Source organism: Lissotriton helveticus, chromosome 9 (assembly GCF_964261635.1).
Source record: "Lissotriton helveticus chromosome 9, aLisHel1.1, whole genome shotgun sequence".
Lineage (NCBI taxonomy): Eukaryota > Metazoa > Chordata > Amphibia > Caudata > Salamandridae > Lissotriton > Lissotriton helveticus.
The window spans coordinates 547,864,383-547,890,412 of record NC_136070.1 but is presented as its reverse complement, the minus strand read 5'-3'; the positions used below and the strand labels follow the sequence as shown (position 1 = coordinate 547,890,412).

Below are 26,030 nucleotides of genomic sequence, written 5' to 3'. Positions count from 1 at the left end.
TAAGTGTTCTAGACCTGACATAGCATCTGAATATAAACTGGCAGTTTGGCATGATTGTCTATGTCATCGCAAATACTATTGGACACACATCTCCTACATACTATACTAGGCATTCCAACCTGAAGTACACAGATGTACATATAAAATAGTTTAGCCTAATTCATTGGTTCAATATGGTTCCGACACGCCACTACATGATCTAACATTTACATAGCTAATGGCGCGGATGGTTTAACTGGATAGTTAACGCCATGTAGAGTATTCACGCAGACACTTCCTACCAGCGCCTTGGTGTATAGTGTGATTAGCAATTTATCGAGTGGAGTGTCTGGTGTTTTGAAACAAGGGGTGATTACTTTGGATCACATGCTCCCGCTCTGCATCATATCTAAGTGATTTTGAGCCAGGATTGAAGACTGTCTCTTTAATGTTGGTGATTGTTCCAACATAACATTAGTGTATACATTTTCCCCCTACGAGGATCAATTTACCATGGCTGTAGATTCGAGCGCCCGGCCGGGATTCGAACCTACTTTCCAGCCTGTAAATGACCTTGTAAACTACATTTCCCTACTGCAACAGCGCGTCCTTCGCGCTGCGTGTGACGTCACCGCGCGTTGTGCACGTTCGCACACGCCCCTCGCCTGACGCGGAAGCAGGCTGTGGACATATTCACCTCCCGGTACACCGAGTCGGCTCCTCCCCAAGATTGAGCTTAGAGGGACGACCGGTGTACCGACGGATAGGTGAGCTGCCTCGAGCGTTATGTTACTTCAGAACATGAATGGGTGTGCAGCAGCTGGGATAACGGATGAGTGCCTGGGTAACCTGATAGCATGCTAAATATGCTGGGGTTATGAACGAGTGGATGTGGAAGCTGATGGCTCCATAGCTCCGACAGAGAGGTGAGCTGCCTTGAGCCTTATGTCACTTCATGTTATGAATGGGTGTGCAGCAGCTGGGACAACAGTTGAGTGCCTGGCTCAAGCTGATAGCACGCCAAATATGCTGGGGTCATGAACGAGTGGATGTGGAAGCTGACAGCTCCACAAAACATACTATCTATAATAAGAGATGCACGCGGCCAGTTTGTGGTTTTTTGGCATGCGTTAGTTGGCGCTAGCGGTGGCGCATGCTGAGACTGGTTTGCTTAGGAATACTAGCAGGTGTAATTTACATCGATGTTCGTGTTATTTTCTTCATAGTGCGGTGCATCCACTACCTGAGCTCGCGCCAGGTGAGGTGGGGCTTCTCCTTCTCATCAAGTGGGTGAGTGAATTTAAATGTGTATACTCACATTGTGGTGAGTGGTGACTGATTTAGACGGTCTATTTGCCGGCCAATAACTTTATTTGACTGGCATTACATTACTTTGTATGCATAACACTGCATGCTATTTGTAATGTTTTACATTGTACCCATATATCCTCCCATTATCTTTGAGTGACTTATATTTACACTTTTCTTCTTATATTTAGGATGGGAAGATGATTGTACAGTAACCTACACTATCCAGGTGATATGGTTTATTTATTCTTTGATCCAATTGATCTTATTTAGCAGTAGCACTAATGGTCCTGAGGAAGCAGCAGGAAATCTCGAGACTCTATTAGACTGCAGAAACATGTCGACCTTACATATCTACTAAGTGGTTATTTGTTATGCCACTCATTTGCACTGTTTTTATTGATTTAGGAGTATGACGGTGTTTATTAAAATTGTTGTCCCTGATCACGACCTAATTTTAGAACCCCTTTTCTTTTTCTTTTCACAACACATTTTCTCTTTGCACTGCTATTCAGTACTCCACCAGACACGCCATTTCTCACATCTACATATTTGCTGTGGTTTTTCCTGGTACATGGTTGTTATCAGCCAGTGCAGGTTTTTTCACCTTCAACAGCAATAGTCATATGTGTCAAAAGAGATCCCAGATGATGAAGGGCGGTCTCGATGGTGGACTGATGGGAACTCGTTTCTGGTAAACTTCTCCTTAGTATTTTGTACATTTGGGTACTTTGTTTGTTTGTGCAGACTCACTGTTGACTTATGTTGGTGTCATTTCTGTTCAGGGGATTCAACAGGTAGAGTCTTTAATATACCCCTGGGACCTTCTCTTTGTGATTAGCAGTACTGAAGATCATCAGACAGCTGATTCCCAACATCTGGCTCTAGGTAGCCAAGTTTAATTGAGCACCAAAACTAATTGTCTGCTGCATTTGGTACTGTAAACTAATATTGTGACCAAGATGTAATCACTGTTCCAGTGTGTGTAGTGAGCCGAACCAACTCCAGCATGAAAAATATCCAAATTGTGGCATTGTTACTTTATGTTTGACACCTCTGCCTCACTGATGGAAATGGAGTAAAAAAACTGAAGTAAAGCTGAAGTCTACCAAGAATACCCAAATGTGCACCCCCCTAGTATAACTTTTACCTTGGTGACCCATACTATTAGAAGAAGAAGAAAAAAGTTTCACCTATGGTATGAATACCATGAATTTACTTCCAGAAATCATGTGCGCAGAAGGTGGCAGCACCTTGTATTTTTTCTGTATGCCTTAATTGCAGTGTTTTACCTACCTATAAATAAAGCCATATTCTTTTAAGTACGAATAGCTGTCACTGACACAGAGTTTATTGTGCGTATTTTTATGCGTCATGCTATCTCTGAGTTTTTACCTCCCAATGTAAACCTTGAACGCTCAAGTTTGCTACCACTGGACAGAAAGAGGCCTAAGGAGAGTAACTTGATTATACAATTCACCAGCAACTGTATGGGTGGCCCTGGAACACTGGTGGTAAACAACAGCAGCAACTAGGGATACTGCCCAGTAACCAATGATTGCCCAGGACCCCAAAGAAAAGACCTCACAAAGCGAGGCAAACTCAACCCTCCTTTGTCTACCATTCATCCTTCCCCAGATCCAAGAGACAACCTCTTCATCCAATTGCTTTTAGTGCTTACCAGCTGTAGCTATGTACTTACCGCTCCTACCACCCTTTCATCACAAAGAAACCTTTAATCTCCCTTGTGCTATTTTGCTTTTTTCCCCTTCTTTTAAGCTACTTGAAGGTTTTCCAACTACATGGCAATTTTCCTCTATTCGACTGTGTCTGCCAATTTTTGGAAGGTCTCATAACAGTTAGCCAACACCACTCTTTAGTAGGCTCTCTTCAAATTCACAGAATGTCTTTGCTAAACCTACATTTCCACACTAGATCAGTTCCTTTTCTCTATCTTATGTCTGTCCACCACCCATCGCCATACCATGTTTTCCCCACTTTGTATAATCGTACTCTCATTAGTTTCCTTTTTAGGTTTCACCTAAGTGAAAGCTGAGCACTGCGCAGCTTTTCACGCAGGTGAAAACCTAATGAGAACAGTAGAGTGGCTTGAGAATCCGCCCTCTGTTCCATTGGCTAGCTCCATAAATGGAGGCTAGCCATTGGAACAGAGATCTGTCCGTCATGGCCGGACCATATTCGTGGGCGTTCCCGCGATTTCTTCCCTCTCCACCCTTTTCTGATCGTCATCGCGGCCGTGGGCGGGGTTTATTTTTTTTGTCTTCCAGGGTTGTTTTGGCCATTCCGCGGCCGACCGCCGCCGGAGGAAGTCCAGGTGAGTGCTTGTTTTTCCTTGCCTTCCCGCCCCCCCTCCCGCAGTCCGTTCCCGCCCCCCCCGTGTGCCCGTGCTTCTTGTTTTTATTTGCGTTAAATTCATTTATGACTTGCTCGCAGAACCGTGTGTGTTTGTGCAACTTCTGGAGTACTGTTACATCAATCGAGACAGAGATTTATGAAAAGCGAAAGCTTGAGCACTGAAGTTAGAACTGTGTAGAAATTGCTTATTCCTCGATGTAGAAATGGTTTATTCCTATTCCTCGACCTTTTCTAAAGTTCACACATCGACCTTTCCAAAGAGCACTGCACTCTATAGAGATTCGCGTACCTTTAGGCTGGCAGTGTGTGCATGTAGTATTTACTCCCTGTTTAAGTGCAGACTTGCGGGAGCTCTCTCTATACGAGCCGTATCTGGTATGAAACCTTGTACTACCCCGCCGGTCCGCGGGAGGGCACTGCAGCAGTCCTGTCTGGCGGGCGGTCCTTTCTCTCCACATGTTTTGTCTGTGCCTGGTCAGACTCCTGGTGTTCATGCAGCCGCCGCCGCTGTCAGTGTGCTTAGCTCCAGCGCGAGGAGCAGCCGCGGCCTCTCCGGTCCCCGGAACCGGCGGGAGCTGTCAGAAGAGCCTGCGATGGCGGAGGCTGGGGGCGGGAAGGAGGAAGGGGCCGGGAAGGAGGACGGGACCGGAGCTGATTTGGGAGTGAAGGAACTGGGAGCACCGATAATTTAGAGCTCGAGTCCCAGGTTCCCGGCTGGAGCCAGAGCCAGTTTCAACCTTACCCGTTCCAGACTCCGCCCATTCCGAGGCTGCGGCATGGAGACCCGCTGGCCGAGAGCCTCATCGACTGCGAGGTGAGAGCATGGCACAGCGGGCCTGGATGGGGTCTGGACATGGAAGTGTAGGGAGAAAAAGAAGATTCGACAGTCAGGACGGGAGGAAATTCAGAGCTTGCCCTATGCTCCCGAGAGATGCACGAACATTGGAAGAGTGCTGGATAAAGTTACATAGGGACTGTGGATTGATGGTTAAGGCACGCACACCGGTGTAAAATGCAGGTTCAGGGATCCAGGTGGTGAGGGGAGACTGATCTCGGGCAGCAAGGCAGTGCACCTGCTAAGGCAGGGAATCTTTACACTCTAGGTTGCGAGCAGGACTATGGTTCCAAGTGCAAGAGAGAGTGCTGGCAGCAGGGCTGTGGCAGCCAAGACAGCTCTGTGAGTGAGGAAGACACAAGGGAACCCATTGCGAATAGCTACAAGTAGCATGAAAGGGTGTGTATTTATTAAAACATCCCGCACTGCAATGTTATGTCTATCACATGCAGGAGCGGGCAGAGACAGCGCACAATCTCTTTCGATAGCTGGAGAAGATTGTTCCTAAAATGTAGTAAATACTAATTTACAAGAAACTGGTCACATATATTGTCGTGGTCATTCCTACAGGTTGAGAGCAAGAAGGCTATTTCCAGGGCCACTGGAATAATGCAGCAAGGGAGGACCAAATTATGCTGCAAGAAAATGCAAAGTATGTGACCAATGAGGTACATTTTGTGATAGTTTCAGTTCAGTATTATTGTTATTTTTAAACATGTTCACAACACTGTTCAAAAGTTTTACTTTATCAGTACTAGTTTACCACCAAAATACAGCAATATGCAACTGAAAGTTGAACAGTCAACTTTTAAGGAGTGCCTTCCTCTGCACAGCAATAAGCATCTCCTCAGAGTCATTTTCAAAATAATCTTACCGTGTACTCAATAGTAAAAAGTTTCAGCATATGTAGGCTGCGGATATAACCTGTAATGGCCTACCACCAGCTCGCTAGGAGTACTACAGATGTGATTAGTTCAAGAAAGACGCTCTAAAGCCTGCAGTCCTTCCCCTGTTTCAATAACACGAGGTCTCTCAGAGGGACAGACTTTGGCCGAGCTGACAGTGGAGCACTTTCCTTCGGTTATCAGCTGCTCTTGACTAAAGCGGCGCGTCTGCCCACCGGCACCGCTGTCTGCATTTCCCTACCAATGTTTCACAGAGACCCTTCGAGTCCCTACACTATATATCTGGCTGTCGATCGAGGGCAGATAGTGAGATCGTTGTGCACTCACTGACAGTCAGGGACTGAGAGCCTGAACACTGTACACTGATTGCCAGACAAGACTGTGACCGGCCCCGCACAATGGCTGTCATTCATTGGCTAACAGACCTCGCTGCAATCCAGAGACTGACGCGGTGCACAGCATTATGAACACTAAACCAAGTTAGATCCCGCCACGTGTAGTAGCAAAAGAAAGTCAGGCTCTCAACTCCCATTGGCTCCAGGTCGGTTGGCTTACCTCCAACAGCCCCTACTCTGTTGGGTCATTGGAAGAAGTTTTACACCATCTGAATACATTTTAATCTTGTCAGCGAAAGCTTGCAGTCCACCAACTCAAAATTGGGTTGGCAGACATTTGGTTTTGTGGACAGGGTATTGGGTCGCCATTGCAATGGAGTACTTGTTGTGCTTTCTTCGACCCTCTCCTTTGCCTTCGTTTTCAGAACAATCATAAAACAGCCCCATTAAGAATTCAGATCACACATGCAAATGTAATTGAAGTTCCCTAAATTTAGAAGCACAGATAGGATTTGCAAAAAGATTGAAGTGTAGATCTTCTATGTCTTATGTTTTTAGGAGCAGGGATGTTGGTTCTGGAGTGGACACTTTATTGATTGCTCGCGATGTGGGAAGGGAAGCATGCTTTAGAAGGAGTTGCAACCTATAGGCATGTAAACATGTGTGCATGCCTACTCAGCTTGTACTGAGTCCCATGGAACTCCTCTTCCTATATACAAGCCTGCTGTTGTGTATTTAGTAGGGCACACTTGAATATTTTTGCATGGTAGGGGTAGCTTGCAGTGTTTGTGTTTTTCTTTTTTGCAGTTTCATATAGCGCAAACTCGACCCCAGTGCTTCACACAAGCACCATTTACATTACACAAGGTCACATTCATTTTTTAGGACGATATTACTTGATTTGCCCAGAATCACAGGCTGTTGAGCCGACAACAAGACTCGAACTTGACTCCCCATTTCCATGATCAGCAGCTCTGGCTGTAGTGCCACATCCTTCTTTATTTTATATTGTGTGGAGGACGTTTGTATGTTGTACTGGCTTCACCTTGTTGTGTGTTGTGGAGCATGCTGCTGTGTTGTTGTACATTTAGAATAGGTTGAAAATCACTTTGTGCGTTTTGTGGGGTCTCCTGCACACTTTGTGCATTTTGCATAAGGTACTGCAGTGCATTTTGTATCTTGTGATGCCGGAAGTTGAGTGTATGTATGCCTTGTGAAGTGGGTGACTGCTGTGTATCTGTGTGCCTTGTGAGACAGGCATTGTGAGACTTCGACCTTCATTGAGGTTAGCAATGTTAATAACAATGCCATTTATTTATAAGTAAAAAAAAAAAAGAAATGTCATGAGCAATGCCAATAGCTCTAACTTTTCCAAAGGCGAAACCATTGCATTGTAAATGCTTATTCTCTCCAGTCACCTGTCAGCAATCTCTAATACCCTCACAACTTCCTGACCTTGCAAAGTTATTAAACACTTACTAATTTAGTCCATGGTGAGACTTCATCTTCACCCAGACTGATACCCCCCCTCACCAACAAAATGCTCTTTGGAATCATGTTTCTTCATTGTCACAACCTTGTTACATTCTACTGACTCATATCAGTGTTCTTACCTTAACCACCCTCTGGTTCCCTTGGCCTGTGGACCAGCAACACAGTAATTACCCTTAACAAGAATGACATTTTAACGCTTGCATCTTTTTGAACTAAGCCTACAAAAATCAATAGTCAAGAAATAAGTGTTCTGGGTGTGTGTGTGCAAAGGATTGAAATGGACCCCCATCAATGGGGTAATAGGAAACAAACAATGATGACCACTCACTGTCACAGGCGTAGGGTTTATCACGATCTTCAAGTGCTGCTGCTGCTGCATCCAGCTTTTTCCTGGCACTGGCTAAACCTTTGCCCTATAAAGAAAGAAAATGGCAGACTGTGAGACTTTGAAAGAAAACCTTGCGCAGGTAAAGCTCTGCTATCAGTGCAAGTCGAATTTTAAAAAGGGCATATTAGCAGAGGAGCAGAAGTCGCAGTTTATTACATGAAAGAACATTTGTACATGTTTTTCTGGTGATGCTTTAAAAAATTGTTAAGGAAGTTGTGCCTTTGACTGATAGAAACACTTCTAGTGAATCGCATTCTGAACAGCATCACGGTAATGGAATTTATTTTTAACTATATGAACAAGCAATGGGCAAAGTCAATCGGTGTCGCCTATACAAGGTATTGCCTTCGTCTATGTTTTAGCCATGTTTTACAGCAGCGCAATACGGTTAAAAAGTAAAAAAAGGAACAAAAAAACACCAGCTGGCTACATATTTAGAAGGTTTTGTTTATTGCTTTCAAGGGCGAGGGCGAAAGGAGGGTGGGGAAAAAAGAAGTGCTGTGACGTCTACATCATATCACTGGAGGGAGAGTGGGTGGAGGGCGGGGGAAGAAGGCAACATGGTTATAAGGGGTTTGGGGAACATGGTGCTATGATGCAGCTAAGGGTGTCCATGTCACAGTGCTTTTGTAGTTATAGCGGGGGTAGGTGGGCTGCAAAACGGAGGGAGTAAGCCAAGTAAAAATGGAGTGATGACCAACCAAAACCAGGAGGGAGGCTGAGGGGGCGGGGGGAGTGAGGCTGGGTGGGGGGTTGAAGCAACAATGGAGGGAGGATAGCGGAGGCACGCAACAACAGAGGTAAGCAGCAACAGGAGGTAAGCAGCAACAGGAGGTATGCCGCAACGGAGGCAAGCCGCAACGGAGGCAAGCCGCAACAGAGGCAAGCAGCAACGGAGGCAAGCAGCAACGGAGGCAAGCAGCAACGGAGGCAAGCAGCAACGGAGCAAAGCAGCAACAGAGGCAAGCAAGTAGTAAGTAAGTAAAGAGTAGTTATAAAGCGCACGGTTACCTTGGGCAAGGTGTCATGGAGCTAGCGCGGCAAACAACAGAGAAGTAAGACCCGACCACCTAATAACTTGGCTTAACAAGCATTTGCAATGCAATAGGTCTCGCATTACAAATGTTTGAGCTATTGGTATTGTAAATGACAAATGTTTTATTCATGTGTTGGTTTTGAAAATAGCTATATTAATAGCTTTGTCATTTACAATGCCAATAGTTATAACTTTCGCAAACGTGACACCTATAGCATTTGTAATGCAATATGTGTTGTATTTACATGACTTAGATGTATTGATATTACAAATAATGGCTTTTAATTTTTTTAATAATGAATACTTAAATAAAAGTTATTGTAATTTATAATGGCATTAGCTTAAACGTTTGTAAATAACTTTTGTGAAGATTATGTTCAGTGTATTTTATTGTGACGAAAATCCAAGAACAGAAGTGAAATATTAAAATTTTTTGTGACATTTGTAATAAAGCTTGAAACATAGATATAACATATTTGAACCAGTTGTTGTTGAATGGTTGCACAGATTGATGCTGTGGTGGCGCTGAGTGATGTTGTGGTGGCGACGAGTGATGTTGTGGTGGCGACGAGTGATGTTGTGGTGGCGACGAGTGATGTTGTGGTGGCGACGAGTGATGCTGTGGTGGCGACGAGTGATGCTGTGGTGGCGACGAGTGATGCTGTGGCGTTCAGTGATGCTGTGGTAGCGCATAGTGATGTTGTGGTGCCCCTGAGTGATGCTGTGGTGGTGCTGAGTGATGCTGTGGTGATGCGATAGAGTGAGTGCGATAGATAGATAGATAGAGGGAGGGCGATAGATAGATAGAGGGAGGGCGATAGATAGAGGGACGGCGTTAGATAGAGGGAGGGCGATAGAGTGAGGACGATAGATAGACAGATAGAGTGAGGGCGAACGATAGATAGATAGATAGATAGATAGATAGATAGATTGATAGATAGATAGATAGATAGATAGAGTGATAGGGTGAGGGCGATAGATAGATAGACAGAGTGAGGGCGATAGAGTGAGGGCAATAGATAAGAGTGAGGGCAATAGATAGAGTGATGGCGATAGATCGATAGAGGGAGGGCGATAGAGGGAGGGCGATAGATAGAGGGAGGGCGATAGATAGAGGGAGGGCGATAGATAGAGGGAGGGCGATAGATAGAGGGAGGGCGATAGATAGAGGGAGGGCGATAGATAGAGGGAGGGCGATAGATAGATAGAGGAAGGGTGATAGATAGATAGAGGAAGGGCGATAGATAGAGGAAGGGCGATAGAGGGAGGGCGATAGATAGAGTGAGGGCGATAGATAGACAGATAGAGTGAGGGCGGACGATAGATAGATAGATAGATAGATAGATAGATAGATAGATAGATAGATAGATAGAGTGAGGGCGATAGAGTGAGGGCAATAGATAAGAGTGAGGGCAATAGATAAGAGTGAGGGCAATAGATAGAGTGATGGCGATAGATCGATAGAGTGAGGGCGATAGATAGAGTGAGGGCGATAGATAGAGTGAGGGCGAAAGATAGAGTGAGGGCGATAGATAGAGGGAGGGCGATAGATAGAGGGAGGGCGATAGAGGGAGGGCGATAGAGGGAGGGAGGGCGATAGAGGGAGGGAGGGCGATAGAGGGAGGGAGTGAGGGCGATAGAGTGAGGGCGATAGATAGAGTGAGGGCGATAGATAAGAGTGAGGGCGATAGATTGAGGGCGATAGATTGAGGGCGATAGAGTGAGGGCGATAGAGTGAGGGCGATAGAGTGAGGGCGATAGAGTGAGGGCGATAGAGTGAGGGCGATAGAGTGAGGGCGATAGAGTGAGGGCGATAGAGTGAGGGCGATAGATAGAGTGAGGGCGGTAAATAGAGTGAGGGTGATAGATGGAGTGAGGGAGATTGAGTGAGGGCGACAGATAGAGTAAGGGCGACAGATAGAGTAAGGGCAATAGATAGATTGATAGAGTGAGGGGGGATAGATTGATAGAGTGAGGGCGATAGATAGAGTGAGGGTGATAGATAGAGTGAGTGCGAAAGATAGAGTGAGTGCGAAAGATAGAGTGAGGGCGATAGAGTGAGGGTGATAGATAGAGTGAGGGCGATAGATAGATAGATAGATAGATAGATAGATAGATAGATAGATAGATAGATAGATTGAGGGCGATAGATACAGTGAGGGTGATAGATAGAGTGAGGGCGATAGATAGAGTGAGGGCGATAGATAGAGTGATGGCGATAGATCGATAGAGTGAGGGCGATAGATAGAGTGAGGGCGATAGATAGAGTGAGGGCGAAAGATAGAGTGAGGGCGAAAGATAGAGTGAGGGCGATAGATAGAGTGAGGGCGAAAGATAGAGTGAGGGCGATAGATAGAGGGAGGGCGATAGATAGAGGGAGGGCGATAGAGGGAGGGCGATAGAGGGAGGGAGGGCGATAGAGGGAGGGAGGGCGATAGAGGGAGGGAGTGAGGGCGATAGAGTGAGGGCGATAGATAAGAGTGAGGGCGATAGATAAGAGTGAGGGCGATAGATTGAGGGCGATAGAGTGAGGGCGATAGAGTGAGGGCGATAGAGTGAGGGCGATAGAGTGAGGGCGATAGAGTGAGGGCGATAGAGTGAGGGCGATAGAGTGAGGGCGATAGAGTGAGGGCGATAGAGTGAGGGCGATAGATAGAGTGAGGGCGGTAAATAGAGTGAGGGTGATAGATGGAGTGAGGGAGATTGAGTGAGGGCGACAGATAGAGTAAGGGCGACAGATAGAGTAAGGGCAATAGATAGATTGATAGAGTGAGGGGCGATAGATTGATAGAGTGAGGGCGATAGATAGAGTGAGGGTGATAGATAGAGTGAGTGCGAAAGATAGAGTGAGTGCGAAAGATAGAGTGAGGGCGATAGAGTGAGGGTGATAGATAGAGTGAGGGCGATAGATAGATAGATAGATAGATAGATAGATAGATAGATAGATAGATAGATAGATAGATAGAGTGAGGGCGATAGATACAGTGAGGGTGATAGATAGAGTGAGGGCGATAGATAGAGTGAGGGCGATAGATAGAGTGAGGGCGATAGATAGATAGAGTGAGGGCGATAGATAGATAGAGTGAGGGCGATAGATAGATCTGGATTCGAGGGCGGTGTTGGTGCTGCTGGATTTATCGGCGGCATTCGACACCGTCTCTCACCCCATACTCCTGGACAGACTGAGGACTATAGGAATCCAGGGCAAGGTCCTTAAATGGATAGACTTGTGGTGCACATCCCCCTTTTACTCCCACACCCAGACCGTTGAAATGGGGTGTCCCCCAGGGCTCGTCCCTGAGCCCGCTTCTTTTTAATGTTTACTTTGCTCCCTTAGCTGATATGATCTCCAAGCTGAGTATCAAAACTATGTCGTATGCCGACGATATCGAGCTGCTTTTTACTTTTGAGGATCCTTCCCTCTCCACTTTTGACCCTCTTAAATTCTGCATCAGGGACATTGCTAAATGGATGGATCTCAATTTTTTAAGATTGAATACAGCTAAAACTGAAGTGCTTTTCTTCAATCAGCCATCCCCATTAAATTCTAATCTTTGGTGGCCGGAAGATCTTAGCCAAGCCCCGATCCCGAAGGACTCGGTTAGAAACCTCGGAGTCTGGTGGGATCAACAGCTGCCACTTGGGTGTCAGGTCCAATCAGTTTCGGCAGCTTGTTTTTTTAAAATTAAAACGCTAAAAAAACTTATCAACTACTTACCTAGTGCTAGCCGAAAGACCATCGTTCACGCATTAATTATCTCGCATTTGGACTATGCGAATGGACTCTATTTGGGTCTATCTTCTGGCCTTTGCCACAAACTTCAATTAGTCCAAAATGCAGCGGCTCACCTGATTGGGGGTCTATCACGAAGCAGGACATTTCACCCTACCTCCGGGAATTGCACAGGTTGCCCATGAGTAAAAGAATTGAATTCAAAGCCATGACTTTGGCCTATTGTTCTACTCAGGGCAATGGATCTGTCCATATTAGAACTATCCTCCGTCCTTACTGTAACCCCAGAGCTCTTCGCTCAAATTCCAAGTTTTTATTGACCATTCCCAGATTCAAAAAATCCTGTGCTGGAGGCAAAACATTTGAGCTAGGTGCCGCTCAACGATGGAACAAGCTGCTCTTGGGTTTGCGCATGATCAAAACTGAATCTGAATTTCGTCGCAGTCTGAAATCCTACCTTTTTTGTCTGTAACCTTTCTGTTTGAGGGATCTTGTGGTCAATCACTTAGCGCCGGGACACCCCGTTGGGGTAGCTGCGCGCTCTATAAAAGACACAATAATAATAATAATAATAGAGTGAGGGCGATAGATAGAGTGAGGGCGATAGAGTGAGGGCGATAGATAGATAGAGTGAGGGCGATAGATAGATAGAGTGAGGGCGATAGATAGATAGAGTGAGGGCGATAGATAGATAGAGTGAGAGCGATAGATAGATAGAGTGAGGGCGATAGATAGATAGATAGATTGATAGAGTGAGGGCGATAGATAGATAGAGTGAGGGCGATAGATAGAGTGAGGGCAATAGAGATGGATATGAGGAATGTGTAAAGAAGTGTGACAAAGAGATGGATCTGAGGAATGGTTAAAGAAGTGTGACCAAGAGAGATGGATCTGAGGAATGGGTAAAGAAGTGCGACAAAGAGGTGGATCTGAAGAATGGGTAAAGAAGTGTGACAAAGATGGATCTGAGGAATGGGTAAAGAAGTGGGAGAAAGGATTAGTGGTGAATTAGTTTAGTGGAATGTGAAAGTATTTTGAGTGGTGGATATGTTAGATTGGTAAAAACAGCACAAAACGTGATTTGTTTTTACTTTTAGCACAAAGGTGCTCAAAAGAAAGAAAAAAAAGAATGGGGAAGCAGGTTGGGGCTGGGAGTGGCCGGTGGGCGAAGCAACGTGGGGTGTGGGAAGGGGACAAGTGCATGGGTGAGAAATCGCGACATTGAGTCCCGGCCAGAGGGAGAGCACGACACAGGCAAGAAAGAGGACAATGTGGAGCACTGGGTGGGGGAAGAGAAGAGTGTGAGAGAGATCAACGTAGGGAGATCAAAGTGGAGCGCTGCATAGGGATGGGGTGAGGACTCTGAGAAAACAATGTGGACTTCACATCTAATGATAGAACAGGGAGAGGGGGGGGAAGGCACATACATGTGACAGTCACAGGTAATGTAAATCACACATTACATCCACGTGTCTCATGTCCTTTGCGTGTATCTTACCACTGTTCTATTTTGCAAAGGAGGGACGGAGCGGTGAGTCAAAGTGGAGAGGAGCAACAGAGATTCCCGAGAGGAAAAGAAAGGGATTCCTGTAGGGAAGCCTGAAGGGTCAGTGATTGTGGCTGGTGAGAAATCCAGGGGAGGAGAAAGGGGGCCTGGGTTTGAGGTAGCGTCTCCTAAAAATGCGGGAGGTGGGGGGACATCAGCGCTTAAATGTTGCTACAGAGGCAGCTGCCAGGGGATAGCTTCTAAAACTAAGCAAGATACACAGTATGAAGGAGCATACCAATTTTTTATTCCAACAGAGAGAGGCCTCGTGATTGCCAAGGGGGAGCGGTATGGGAGTAGGAATTGCCGAGGGTAATTGATACATATAGCACAGTAGTCAAATCTCCTTGTAAAGTTTCAACCCTCACTTTAATTTAAAAGAAGCTCTCTGCATTGGGTGGCGGGGGAGCAGATTCCTTTGAAGTCTGATGGGGGGGGGGGAGCGAAGTAAGCGGCTGGACAGGTATCACATTTCCTGATGCAATCCCAGGTTCAGCGTCTGTGAGCCCTGGGGGCGTGCTGCCGAAACCTATCTGTCGGTGTCCGTGTGAGAGACACAAGCAGGGGAGGGGAGTGATATAAAGGAATGCAGAAGAGAAGGGAATGAGTGAGGGCGGGAAAGAAGCAAGGAGTGAGAGAAAAGTGGAAGTGGAAGGACGGCAGAAGGGATGATAGAGAGGAATGAGGCAGAAAGGCGATGAAAGAGAAGTAAGAATGGGAGAATGAGTGAGGGAGTAAGGGGTGAGCGAAAACAAGGAATGTGAGGGACGAGAACAAGTGGAGACAAGAAATTGAGGAAGGTAGTGAAGGGGAAGAAGCGAAGAAAAAGGGGAATGTAACAAATTAAAGAAGGTTAGGTACACTTTTGAAAGCCTTACTATAATCTCGCCAAACAAGCATTGCTAAAGCAATGCCTGAGGCTCGACCTAAAAAGCCATGTTTTCAGCGTCTTTATGAAATCCTCCTCCGAGTTCAGCATGCTTAAGCAGTGAGGCAAGTAATTCCACAGTTTGGCAGGTAGCATCAGAGATTGGATTTTAAGGTCTGCTTTTGGCAGTACGGGCAAAGTCTCTTCCTCGGGTAGCCGGGCCCCTACCCTGATAGGCACGGAAAGCAACGGTCAGGGCATTGTATTCAATCCTCCAGGCTACTCCTGGCTACTGGGAGCCAATGAAGTTGTTTGAGGTGCGGGAGATGCGCTAGCGCAGATGGACCTTGCGGATTACCCTAGCTGCACCAGTTGCAGTCTTTTGATCAAGAATCCTGTTAAGACCAGATAAAGGTAGTTGGCAGTCGACAACAGAGGGAGGGCGGGAGGGGCCAGGCGACAACAGAGGGAGGGCGGGAGGGGCAGGCGACAACAGAGGGAGGGTGGGAGGGGCAGGCGACAACAGAGGGAGGGCGGGAGGAGCAAGGCGACAACAAAGGGAGGGCGGGAGGGGCAGGCAACAACAGAGGGAGGGCGAGAGGGGCCAGGCGACAACAGAGGGAGGGCGGGAGGGGCCAGGCGACGAGAGGGAGGGCGGGAGGGGCCAGGCGACAACAGAGGGCGGGCGGGAGGGGTCAGGCGACAGCAGAGGGCGGGCGGGAGGGGCCAGGCGACAACAGAGGGCGGGTGGGTGGGGCCAGGCGACAACAGAGGGCGGGTGGGTGGGGCCAGGCGACAACAGAGGGCCGGTGGGTGGGGCCAGGCGACAACAGAGGGCGGGTGGGTGGGGCCAGGCGACAACAGAGGGCGGTGGGTGGGGCCAGGCGACAACAGAGGGCCGGTGGGTGGGGCCAGGTGACAACAGAGGGCTGGTGGGTGACGCCAGGCGACAACAGAGGGCGGGTGGGTGGGGCCAGGCGACAACAGAGGGAGGGTGGGAGGGGCCAGGTGACAATAGAGGGAGGGTGGGAGGGGACAGGCAACAACAGAGGGAGGGTGGGAGGGGCCAGGCAACAACAGAGGGAGGGTGGGAGGGGCGAGGCGACAACAGAGGGAGAGTGGGAGGGGCCAGGCGACAACAGAGGGAAGGTGGGGGGGCCAAGCGACAAGAGGGGGGGCGGGAGGGGCCAGGCCACAAGAGAGGGAGGGCAGGAGGGGCCAGGCCACAAGAGAGGGAGGGCAGGAGGTGCCTGGGGACGGAGGGAGGGGGAAGGCGACAAGAAAAGGAGGGCAGGAGAGGGCAAGTGGCAACAGAGGGAGGGCAGGAGGGGGCAAGCAGTAACAGTGGGAGGGCGGGAGGGGCCAGGCGACAACAGAGTGAGGGTGGGAGGGGCCAGGCGACAACAGAGGGAGGGTAGGAGGGACCAGGCGGCAACAGAAGGAGAGCGGGAGGGGCTAGGCGACAACAGATGCCAGGAGATAACAAAGGAAGGGTGTTGGACCCGGCCTCGTGGCGTGGTCCTACCCCTCCCGCATGGCGGGCCCCGGACGACATCGGCCCTCCATCCAGCCCGGGTCGGCCTCGGGCACACCTCTGCACGCCCTCCAAACCACCAGATCCGCCACCCGGCCCACAACCACTGACACGGCACACTCGGGCCGCCCCAGCATTACCGGTCCGGTGCCCACCCCGGACCCTCATTCCAGGCCCGACGCCATCTTGGGCCCATCACGTCACAGACACGTGGTCCCGGACCAGCCGCGGCCACGGCCCCAGCGAGCCCGCCATCGAGGCACCAAGAACCCTCCGGGTGGTAGAGTGGCCACTCAACCAGAGACAAGGAGAGGGGAGTTTCGATGGCTCTCCAACCGTCCCCGGATGCCTGGTTTCGATCGACCTCCGGCCTCCCTGAGCGCTGGCCCCACCCCCTGCTGGGTGTCTGGACACCATCATCCCGGCCCCTCTGACCCCCAGGCGAGAGGGTCCGGACATCAAAGGACTCCAGACCTATATCTGGGCCAGCCCCGGAGTAGGACGGCAGTTGTATTCCGGAGTCGAGAAGCCCTGCTGACGCTGTCGCGGCTGACCCTGAGACGAACTCCCCTTGCTGCTCTACCTGGAACCTGCTGGCGCTGCCGCGGTCCATCTTCGCTGTAACCACCTTGGAGCCTGCTGGCGCTGCCGCGGTCCATCTTCGCTGTAACCACCTTGGAGCCTGCTGGCGCTGCCGCGGTCCATCTTTGCTGTAACCACCTTGGAGCCTGCTGGCGCTGCCGCGGTCCATCTTCGCTGTAACCACCTTGGAGCCTGCTGGCGCTGCCGCGGTCCACACTCGCTGAACCATCTTGGAACCTGCTGGCGCTGCCGCGGTCCATCTTCGCTGTAACCACCTTGGAGCCTGCTGGCGCTGCCGCGGTCCATCTTTGCTGTAACCATCTTGGAACCTGCTGGCGCTGCCGCGGTCCACACTCGCTGAACCATCTTGGAACCTGCTGGCGCTGCCGCGGTCCACACTCGCTGAATCATCTTGGAACCTGCTGGCGCTGCCGCGGTCCACACTCGCTGAATCATCTTGGAACCTGCTGGCGCTGCCGCGGTCCACACTCGCTGAACCATCTTGGAGCCTGCTGGCGCTGCCGCGGCCCAACCTTCCGGAACCCCCCAGCTCGAGGATTGAGAGCTGTGCGTAGGGTCTCCTTGCAACCGACCATCTATAAGACTGTCCCCGCTACCTTGCCCCTTGCCACGAGACTTTCCAGATCTCTGGATCTGCTGTATATATTGAAACGATACTTATTGCCCGATAAAGACTGAAAACTCTATCTACGTGTGGTGTATATTTGTAGTGGTGTGGTTACTCTGCTGTACGATTCTAGGAGAGGGCCCTCCCGTCGGAGGCCTCTCGACATCGCTCGGTCCCTTCTCTGAAGGAGGGGTCAGGCGACAACAGAGGGAGGGCGGGAGGGGCCAGGCGACAACAGAGGGAGGACGGGAGGGGCCAGGCGACAACAGAGGGAGGGCGGGAGGGGCCAGGCGACAACAGAGGGAGGGCGGGAGGGGCCAGGCGACAACAGAGGGAGGGTGGGAGGGGTCAGGCGACAACAGAGGGAGGGCGGGAGGGGCCCAGGCGACAACAGGGAGGGCGGGAGGGGCCAGGCGACAACAGAGGGAGGGGGGAGGAGGCCAGGTGACAACAGAGGGAGGGCAGGAGGGGGCAAGCGACAACAGAGGGGGCAAGCAGCAACAATGGAAGGAGGGGGTCAAGCGACAACAAAGGGGTCAAGCGACAACAAAGGGGTCAAGCGACAACAAAGGGGGCAAGCGACAACAAAGGGGGCAAGAGACAACAAAGGGGGCAAGCGACAACAAAGGGAGGGGGGCAAGCGACAACAAAGGGAGGGGGGCAAGCGACAACAAAGGGAGGGGGAAAGCGACAACAAAGGGAGGGGGCAAGGGACAACAAAGGGAGGGGGCAAGCGACAACAAAGGGAAGGGGCAAGCGACTACAGAGGGAAGGGGCAAGCGACTACAGAGGGAGGGGGAAAGCAACAACAAAGAGGGAGCGGCAAGCAAAAACAGAGGGAGGGAGGGGGTAAGTGACAACAGAGGAGGGAGGGGACAATCAACAACAAAGGGAGGGAGGGACAATCAACAACAAAGGGAGGGAGGGGCAAGCAACAACAAAGGGAGGGAGGGGGCAAGCAACAACAAAGGGAGGGAGGGAGGGGGCAAGCAACAACAAAGGGAGGGCGGGAGGGGGCAAGAGACAAAAGAGGGAGGGCGGGAGGTGGCAAGAGACAAAAGAGGGAGGGCGGGAGGGGGCAAGAGACAAAAGAGGGAGGGCAGAAGGGGGCAAGAGACAAAAGAGGGAGGGCGGGAGGGGCAAGAGACAAAAGAGGGAGGGCGGGAGCGGGCAAGCGACAAAAGAGGGAGGGCGGGAGGGGGCACGTAACAAAAGAGGGAGGGCGGGAGGGGTGAGCGATAAAAGAGGGAGGGCGGGAGGGGCAAAAGACGTAAGCGACAACAGAGAGAGAGGGAAAGCGACATCAAAGGGAGGGAGGGGCAAGACACAAAAAAGGGAGGATGGGGCAAGTGACAACAAAGGGAGGGAGGGGGCAAGCAACAACAAAGAGAGGGGGCAAGCAACAACAAAGGGAGGGGGGGGGCAAGCGACAACAAAGGGAGGGGGGTCAAGCTCCAACAAAGGAAGGGAGGGCGCAAGCAACGACAAAGGGGGGGTGTGATGGAAGAGGCAAGTGACAACTAAGGGAGGAAGGGGCATTGTCGACGTAAGCACGGCTACACACCAAACTGCAGGAGCAGTTTCCTTGATTTTCCTCTCTTCAAGGTGCACGGCCGTCGCTGTAAGCACCGCCACGCCCCGAACTGAGGAACAGTTTCCTTGATTTTCCTCTCTTCATGGTACATGGCTGCCGCCATGTGCACCGTCACGCCAGTTACCGCTGGAGCGGTTCCTTTTCTTCCCAGTGTCCGGCTCTGGCAGTGAACACCGCAAAGCTTGTTGAAAGGTCCGCAGGAGTGGTTCCTTTTTGTTTCTTTCATTCTGGCTTGGCTCTTGCCATGAACTCCGCGACGCTCAATAAAAGGACCGCAGGAGCGGATCCTTGTTGTTGTTTAATTTACATTATGGATATTCTGGGTGCTTGGCCATTATTTGTTTGAGCACCTCTAAAGCATCTAATTTACCACAGGAGCAGTTTTCTTATTCTTTTTATATACTTAAAACGCAGTCATTGCTGTACTGCTATACTACTTTAATAAGAAAAAGATCACAGGAGTGGTTCTGCAAAACTTATCAAGTTTTCTGGCAGTCTATGGATACCATTTTCCAGACAGGAAGAGCTCTCCTATTACTTGAGGCAGTGGTTCCCAATGTGTGCGCCGCTGCACCCCGGTGCGCCGTCAGAACTAGCCTGGGGCGCCGAAAACATATGCGCAAAAATTATACATTTGCATTCCATTTAGATCATGTTTTACCATAGCAGCCCATTCTCCCAACAACCGCACGAGGGTGCTGGTGACCGCACTATCATCTGACGGTCACATCCTCTCTGGTTCCTACTGCCTTGTTTTATTAAGTTTTCTTTTAAGTTCACCGTTGTAACTAATCCTGTAGGTAGAGGCCACCCTCCCTACCTGCTGTGACATTTCTCACACTGATCCAACCGGCCCGGCTTCCTGACAGTCTTTGAAGTGAAAATAAATTAACTTAATTGTACCCCGGGACAATGACCTAACAGTGAATGTGTTCCCTGCCCTCCAGCCAAACGTACTTTAAATGATCTACATGGATAGCCTTGTGAAAAAGACTTGGGCAAAGTGGGGCCAACACTGTGACAATTAATATAGTCTGACATTTACCTGTGCCCATAATCGTTTCAAATAACAGTAAGACTGCCATTGTCAATTTTCTGTGTGTGTTTGCTCTTTATTCAAATGTGTGTTCGGAGGTTTCACTTTGCATTGATCAAGTTATTTTGTGTCCATTCTCAGCTGTACCTATTTTTAACGTAACAATTGCTGAAAAAAATCTAAATATTTCTGTTCTAATGATGCCACTACTTTGCAAAAGATGTTATATGACATACAGATTCCGCAGGTGCGTGCCTTTCTTTTTACTATCCGCGTGACCGGGGCTTTGGAGGGACACCAAAGCAGAGCAAGGAAGGAATCAGGCGGCATGCTGGGCTCGGATATCAAGAGACTCCTCTTTTTGTTACATCGCTCTCAGCTCATGTCATGACGTTATGAGGCTTGTGATAAAATCAGGAGTTACAGGGGATTAGCTTTTGTTTGCATGCTTGTTACTTTACTTTTACCTCTTGACTGGCCTAAAAACAGGTATTGGGGATTTAAAAGGGACACAAGAAGAGATAGGGGGCACTCTCACATCCAAGAGGGAGCATGAAGCACCTAGCTCTTCCGTAACCTGTTACAAGCTTCTGTGAATTGCTATGTGCAACTTTATTGTGATGAGAATCTATACAAAGTGCACCCACCTTCTTTGACCTCAAAGATATATTGATATTTTTTGGCCAATTTCAAATGCTCATTATATGACACAACTGTTAGAGGAGGTGGTGACATCACAGTTGCAATCATTTGTGCAATCAGTAAATTAGGTGGATGATCCTCAGGCTGGCTTCAGGCTCAACAAGAGCTCTATTTCGGCATCATATGTATTATGTGTGATCTGCATCTGTAGTATGACCAGGACAGTATTCTTACCATGGTTCTCTGCATTGGTTGAACATTTTGACTGCATCTCACCCCCCATGCTAGGTCACCGCCTGGCACGGTCAGGGCTAACTAAGAACACATTGGCAGTATTTTGTGATGATTGCTTAGTTGCCATCTATCTGTCCCTCATTCATTCATATCATCACTGTTGTGTGGAGTCCCCAGAGTTCTGCTCTTCCTCCCACACTCCTTATTACATACCTCTTCTTCAACCATTGCGACTATTTCCCAATAACTGTGGTGATGACACTTCACTCTCGATCCACTGACACCGGTCTGTGATGCTTCTCCACACTCCATGCTATCACCAGTGGTGCTTAACTCCTGTATGACTCCTCACACTGTGGTCCTAAACTCCACTGGTTTATGATATCATATGTATGCTGCTGACTCCCAGCCACATCTCAAGGTTCATGAGAATCCTGGCCACTCACTGAAAGTTTCATACTGTCCATCCTGGTTTGTTATTGGGACAGAGAGAGTGGTTAATCCAGAGTTTTGAGACACCACAAGTCCTGTGTCCTGCTCTTGGGGTTGGTATCTCTGGCCTACAGATCTGTCTTCTGGCCTGAGGCCCTGGCCCCTCCCCCCCTCAGCTAGTGATAGAAGTCTGAAATTTGTGTATAATGTCTATGGCGAATCTCTCCTGTATATCTGAAATCAAAGCGGTCTCCATTAGCATCTACCAAAGGGGGAACTTTGATTCTGACACCTCTCCCAGAGTATCTTAATCACCTTCGCAGTGGTGATCTCCTAGAAGCACCAACATCTGTGAATGTGCACACTGCTGGCACTGTTGGACCTCCAGGCAAGAGGGAAGCCGTATGATTATATTACCTTCATTGGCTTCATCACAGTCATTTTCAGGGAGAAAAATGTAAGTACTCCATAGGCAGGTCTTAAATCCCCGATCTGCTGAAAAAAAGTAACATAATGGGGAGCCACGGCCAATGGCCAACAGGTCAAGGGAGCCGCAGGTCACAAAACTTTGGGAACCACTGACTTGAGGTATTTCCTTTCCTTTTCATTATAAATTGGGTTCAGTGCACTGTCCTAATGGACTTTTAGGACTATTTTCTTTTACCCTGGTAGACTCAAAACTTCAAAGGCTATTCTCATTTGGATCCTTAAAAGATTAATTTGTGGTGAGTGAATTATTTATAGGTCTTCTGAAAACGTAGTGTTGGTTCTCTCTACCTGTTGTACACACCCACTCTCTAAAGGCATTCTTTTGTATTTTCCAGACAGTGGTCCACCCTTGCGACACCAAGATTCTACTGAGGCAGATTCCGTCTTCCATATTCGTCCTTCCCCAACAGGAAACTTTGTTACCCTCAAGCATTGTCCTCTTCTCCCAAGGCTTGGTGGGTTTACCCGCTTCCTTTTCCCCTTGAGATCAATTGCCCATATTGCTATAGTCAGTGTGGAGGGTTGCTCTGGAGGAGAGAGGGAGGACTTTCTCCGTTTCCATGGTTCCTGGTTTTCAGGTGAGTGGGATTGTGACAGAGGGGGGCAAGCGACAACAAAAGGAGGGAGGCCGCAAGCAACAACAAGAGGGAGGGGTCAAGTGAAAACAAAAGGGGGGAGTGATGGAGGAAGCAAGTGACAACAAAGGGAGGGAGGAGCAAGTGACAACAAAGGGAGGGCAGGGCAAGTGACAACAACGGGAGGGTGGGGACAAGTGACAACAAAAGGAGGGAGGGAGGGGCAAGTGACCGAGGGGGAGGGGGCAAGCGACAAAGGGAGTGAGGGGGCAAGTAACAACAACGGGAGAGAGGGTTGGGACAAACGACAACAAAAGGAGGGAGGGAGGGGGCAAGCAACAACAGAGGGAGGGGGCAAGCAACAACAAAGGGAGGGATGGAGGGGGCAAGCAACAACAAAGGGAGGGATGGAGGGGGCAAGCAACAAAAAAGGGAGGAAGGGAGTGGGCAAGCAACAACAAAGGGAGGGAGGGAGGGGTCAAGCGACAACAGAGGGAGGGCGGGGTCAAGTGACAACAAAGGGAGGGAGGGGTCAAGCGCCAACAAAGGGAGGGAGGGGTCAAGCGACAACAAAGGGAGGGGGTAAGCGACAACAAAGGAATGGAGGAAGGAGGCAAGCGACAACAAAGGGAGGGAGGGGCAAGCAACAACAAAGGGAGGGAGGGGGCAAGCGACAACAAAGGGAGGGAGAGGAAAGCGACAATAAAAGGAGGGAGGGGCAAGCAACAACAAAGGGAGGGAGGGGCAAGCGACAAAGGGAGGGGCAAGCGACAACAAAGGGAGGGAGGGGGCAAGCGACAAAAAAGGGACGGCGGGAGGGGGCAAGCGACGACAAAGAGAGGGATGGAGCAGGCAATAACAAATGGAGGGAGGGAGGGGGCAAGTGACAACAAAGGGAGGGAGGGGGCAAGCAACAACAGAGGGAGGGAGGGGGCAAGCAACAACAGAGGGAGGGAGGGGCAAGGTACAACAAAGGGAGGGGCAAGGTACAACAAAGGGAGAGAGGGGGCAAGCGACCACAAAGGGAGGGAAGGAGGGGGCAAGCGACAACAAAGGGAGGGAGGAGGCAAGCAACAACAAAGGGAGGGTGGGAGACGGCAAGTGACAACAAAGGGAGGAAGGGAGAGGATAAGTGACAACAAAGGGAGGGAGGGGGGAAGCAAAAACAAAGGAAGGGAGGGAGGAGGCCAGCAACACAAAGGAAGGGAGGGAGGGAGAAGAGGTAAGCAACAACAAAGGGAGGGAGGGGCAAGCGACAAAGCGAGGGAGGGAGGGGGCAAGCGACAACAGAGGGAGGGAGGAGGCAAGCAACAACAAAGGAAAGGAGGGAGAAGAGGTAAGCAACAACAAGGGGAGGGGGGAGGAGGCAAGCAACAACAAAGGGAGGGAGAAGAGGTAAGCGACAAAGGAAGGGAGAGAGGGGCAAGAGACAAAGGGAGTGAGGGGGTAAGCGACAAAGGGAGTGAGGGGGTAAGCGACAAAGGGAGTGAGGGGGTAAGCGACAAAGGGAGGGGGCAAGCGACAACGAAGGGAGGGTGGAGGCAAGCAACAACAAAGGGAGGGTGGAGGCAAGCAACAACAAAGGGAGGGAGGGGGCAAGCGACAACAAAGGGAGGGAGGGGGCATGCGACAACAGAGGGAGGGGGCTAGCAACAACAAAGGGAGGGAGGGGGAAGTGACAACAAAGGGAGGGAGGAGGAAAGTGACAACAAAAAGAGGGGGAAGTGACAACAAAGGGAGGGGGAAAGTGACAACAAAGGGAGGGAGGGGGCAAGCGACAACAAATTTGGGGGCAAGTGACAACAAAGGGAGGGAGGGGGCAAGCAACAACAAAGGGAGGGGACAAGCAACAGCAGAGGGAGGGAGGGGGCAAGCGACAGCAAACGGAGGGATGGGGCAAGCGACAACAGAGGGAGGGGGCAAGCGACAACAAAGGGAGGGGGCAAGCGACAACAAAAGGAGGGAGGGAGGAGGCAGCTACTGGTGGTGGTCAGAAACCTGTCCGAGGTAGCAGGCAGGTCTACAGCAGTAAGCAGGTTTACAGGGGCACCTCTAAAGTGCCCTTTAGGTGCATGTATTAATAAATCCATCACTGGAATCAGTGTGGGTTTATTAATGTGCGATGTTTGATACCAAATCTCTAGTGTCAGTGAAGCCATCACGGGGAACTCGTAAATGCCAGTGTCCGGCACATGTACTCAAAATGGCTTCCCTCTCCACCAGTAATACAGAACAATCGTCTTGGACATCGCAGAGGTATATCTGCTCATACAGATATGTTCATACATTTAGTATAGTGCACCCTGCCTTTGGACTGTAAAGCCTGCTGTAGGGTGATGTACCTATACTGCATGCAGTTTGTGCAGGCATGCACACAGGAGGTGTGCCATGTCGTGTCTTCACTTTTCGCTGCACCATGGCACACAGCCTGCAATGGCAGTTTGCATGTGGAACCTGAGGAATCCCTTAGGGTGGCACAATACAAGCTGCAGCCATTAGGGAACTTCTTTAGCCTTCTTTCTCTAGGTACCAAGGGTACCATTTACTAGGGACTTATAGGGGGTACTAAAGGTATTGCCAATTGGGGAACAATTGTACAGTTTTAGGGAAAGAGATCTGGCACTGGGGACCAGTATAAAAAGAACCCAGTTAATTTCTGTCAAACTTGCATCAGATACAAGGCACCATACTTGAGACTATCTGTCTCAAAAAAGCTTCCTTTTGTGCATCCCCGGTAAACACTGGTGTGAGGAGTCTCCAGATGGGATCCTTGGTGTACCCTGATCAGATCATAGACAACACTGAAGACACTTTAGTTTCAGAGGGTGGGTGGATGTTGCAGCTCTGGCTGTGTGGCAAGTAATCTGGAGTAGCCTTATTGTAGGAAGGTAGATCCCTGACTATGGTTGCCCCCAACTTTTTGCCTGGTGTTTTGCTGGTTTTCTGACTTAGTTGACCTGAGGCCCTGCTATTCAGGACCCCAGGCCCACTGCTCTCTCTGTTAAAATGGATTCCATGTACCCTAGGTACATATCTAATTGGATACTCAGTCACCTTATCAGTCCCTGTACAGTGTACCTTAGGTACCCAGGGCATAGGTGTACCCAGGGCCTACCAGGGGCTGCAGCATGTATTATGCCACCCCTGGCTGGCCATCCAAATCTGACACAACTGGCTGCACGACAGCTGGGGCAAGGTGGTGTAATCACCCTTTGCTTTAGATATAGTATACCTATATCTAACCCTAAAATGGACACATGTATTCCTATCAGTCACTCCTATGGCAGGCCTTAACAATCCTGAAGGCAGAGTGCTTGGAATCATGTGAAATGGTGCTCTGGCATGAGCTGAGCCCGTTTGCAGCTTGCGGAACCAAGTCCTAATAGCTGTTCCATGATAACGCATACCATATACTCTTAAGTGCATTATAATCCTCGCGGTTATATGCCAACTCTGGTATCGCTTTATCAAAACATGTCGA

General features: G+C 49.6%; 1 protein-coding gene across 9 annotated transcripts in view; it reads right to left on the bottom strand.

Annotated features, from left to right (window-relative positions):
• DPF2 (double PHD fingers 2) overlaps positions 1–26,030 on the bottom strand; it is a 411,270-nt gene that overhangs the window by 185,525 nt on the left and 199,715 nt on the right. For all 9 annotated transcript variants that reach the window (XR_013601006.1, XM_078660438.1, XM_078660431.1 and 6 more), the window contains one exon: positions 7,561–7,645. Coding sequence is in view for 8 of the 9 variants with exons in the window: in XM_078660438.1 (XP_078516564.1) it covers positions 7,561–7,645 (85 nt within the window). In the remaining variant the exon portion in view is untranslated. The remainder of the gene's footprint in view (positions 1–7,560; positions 7,646–26,030) is intronic.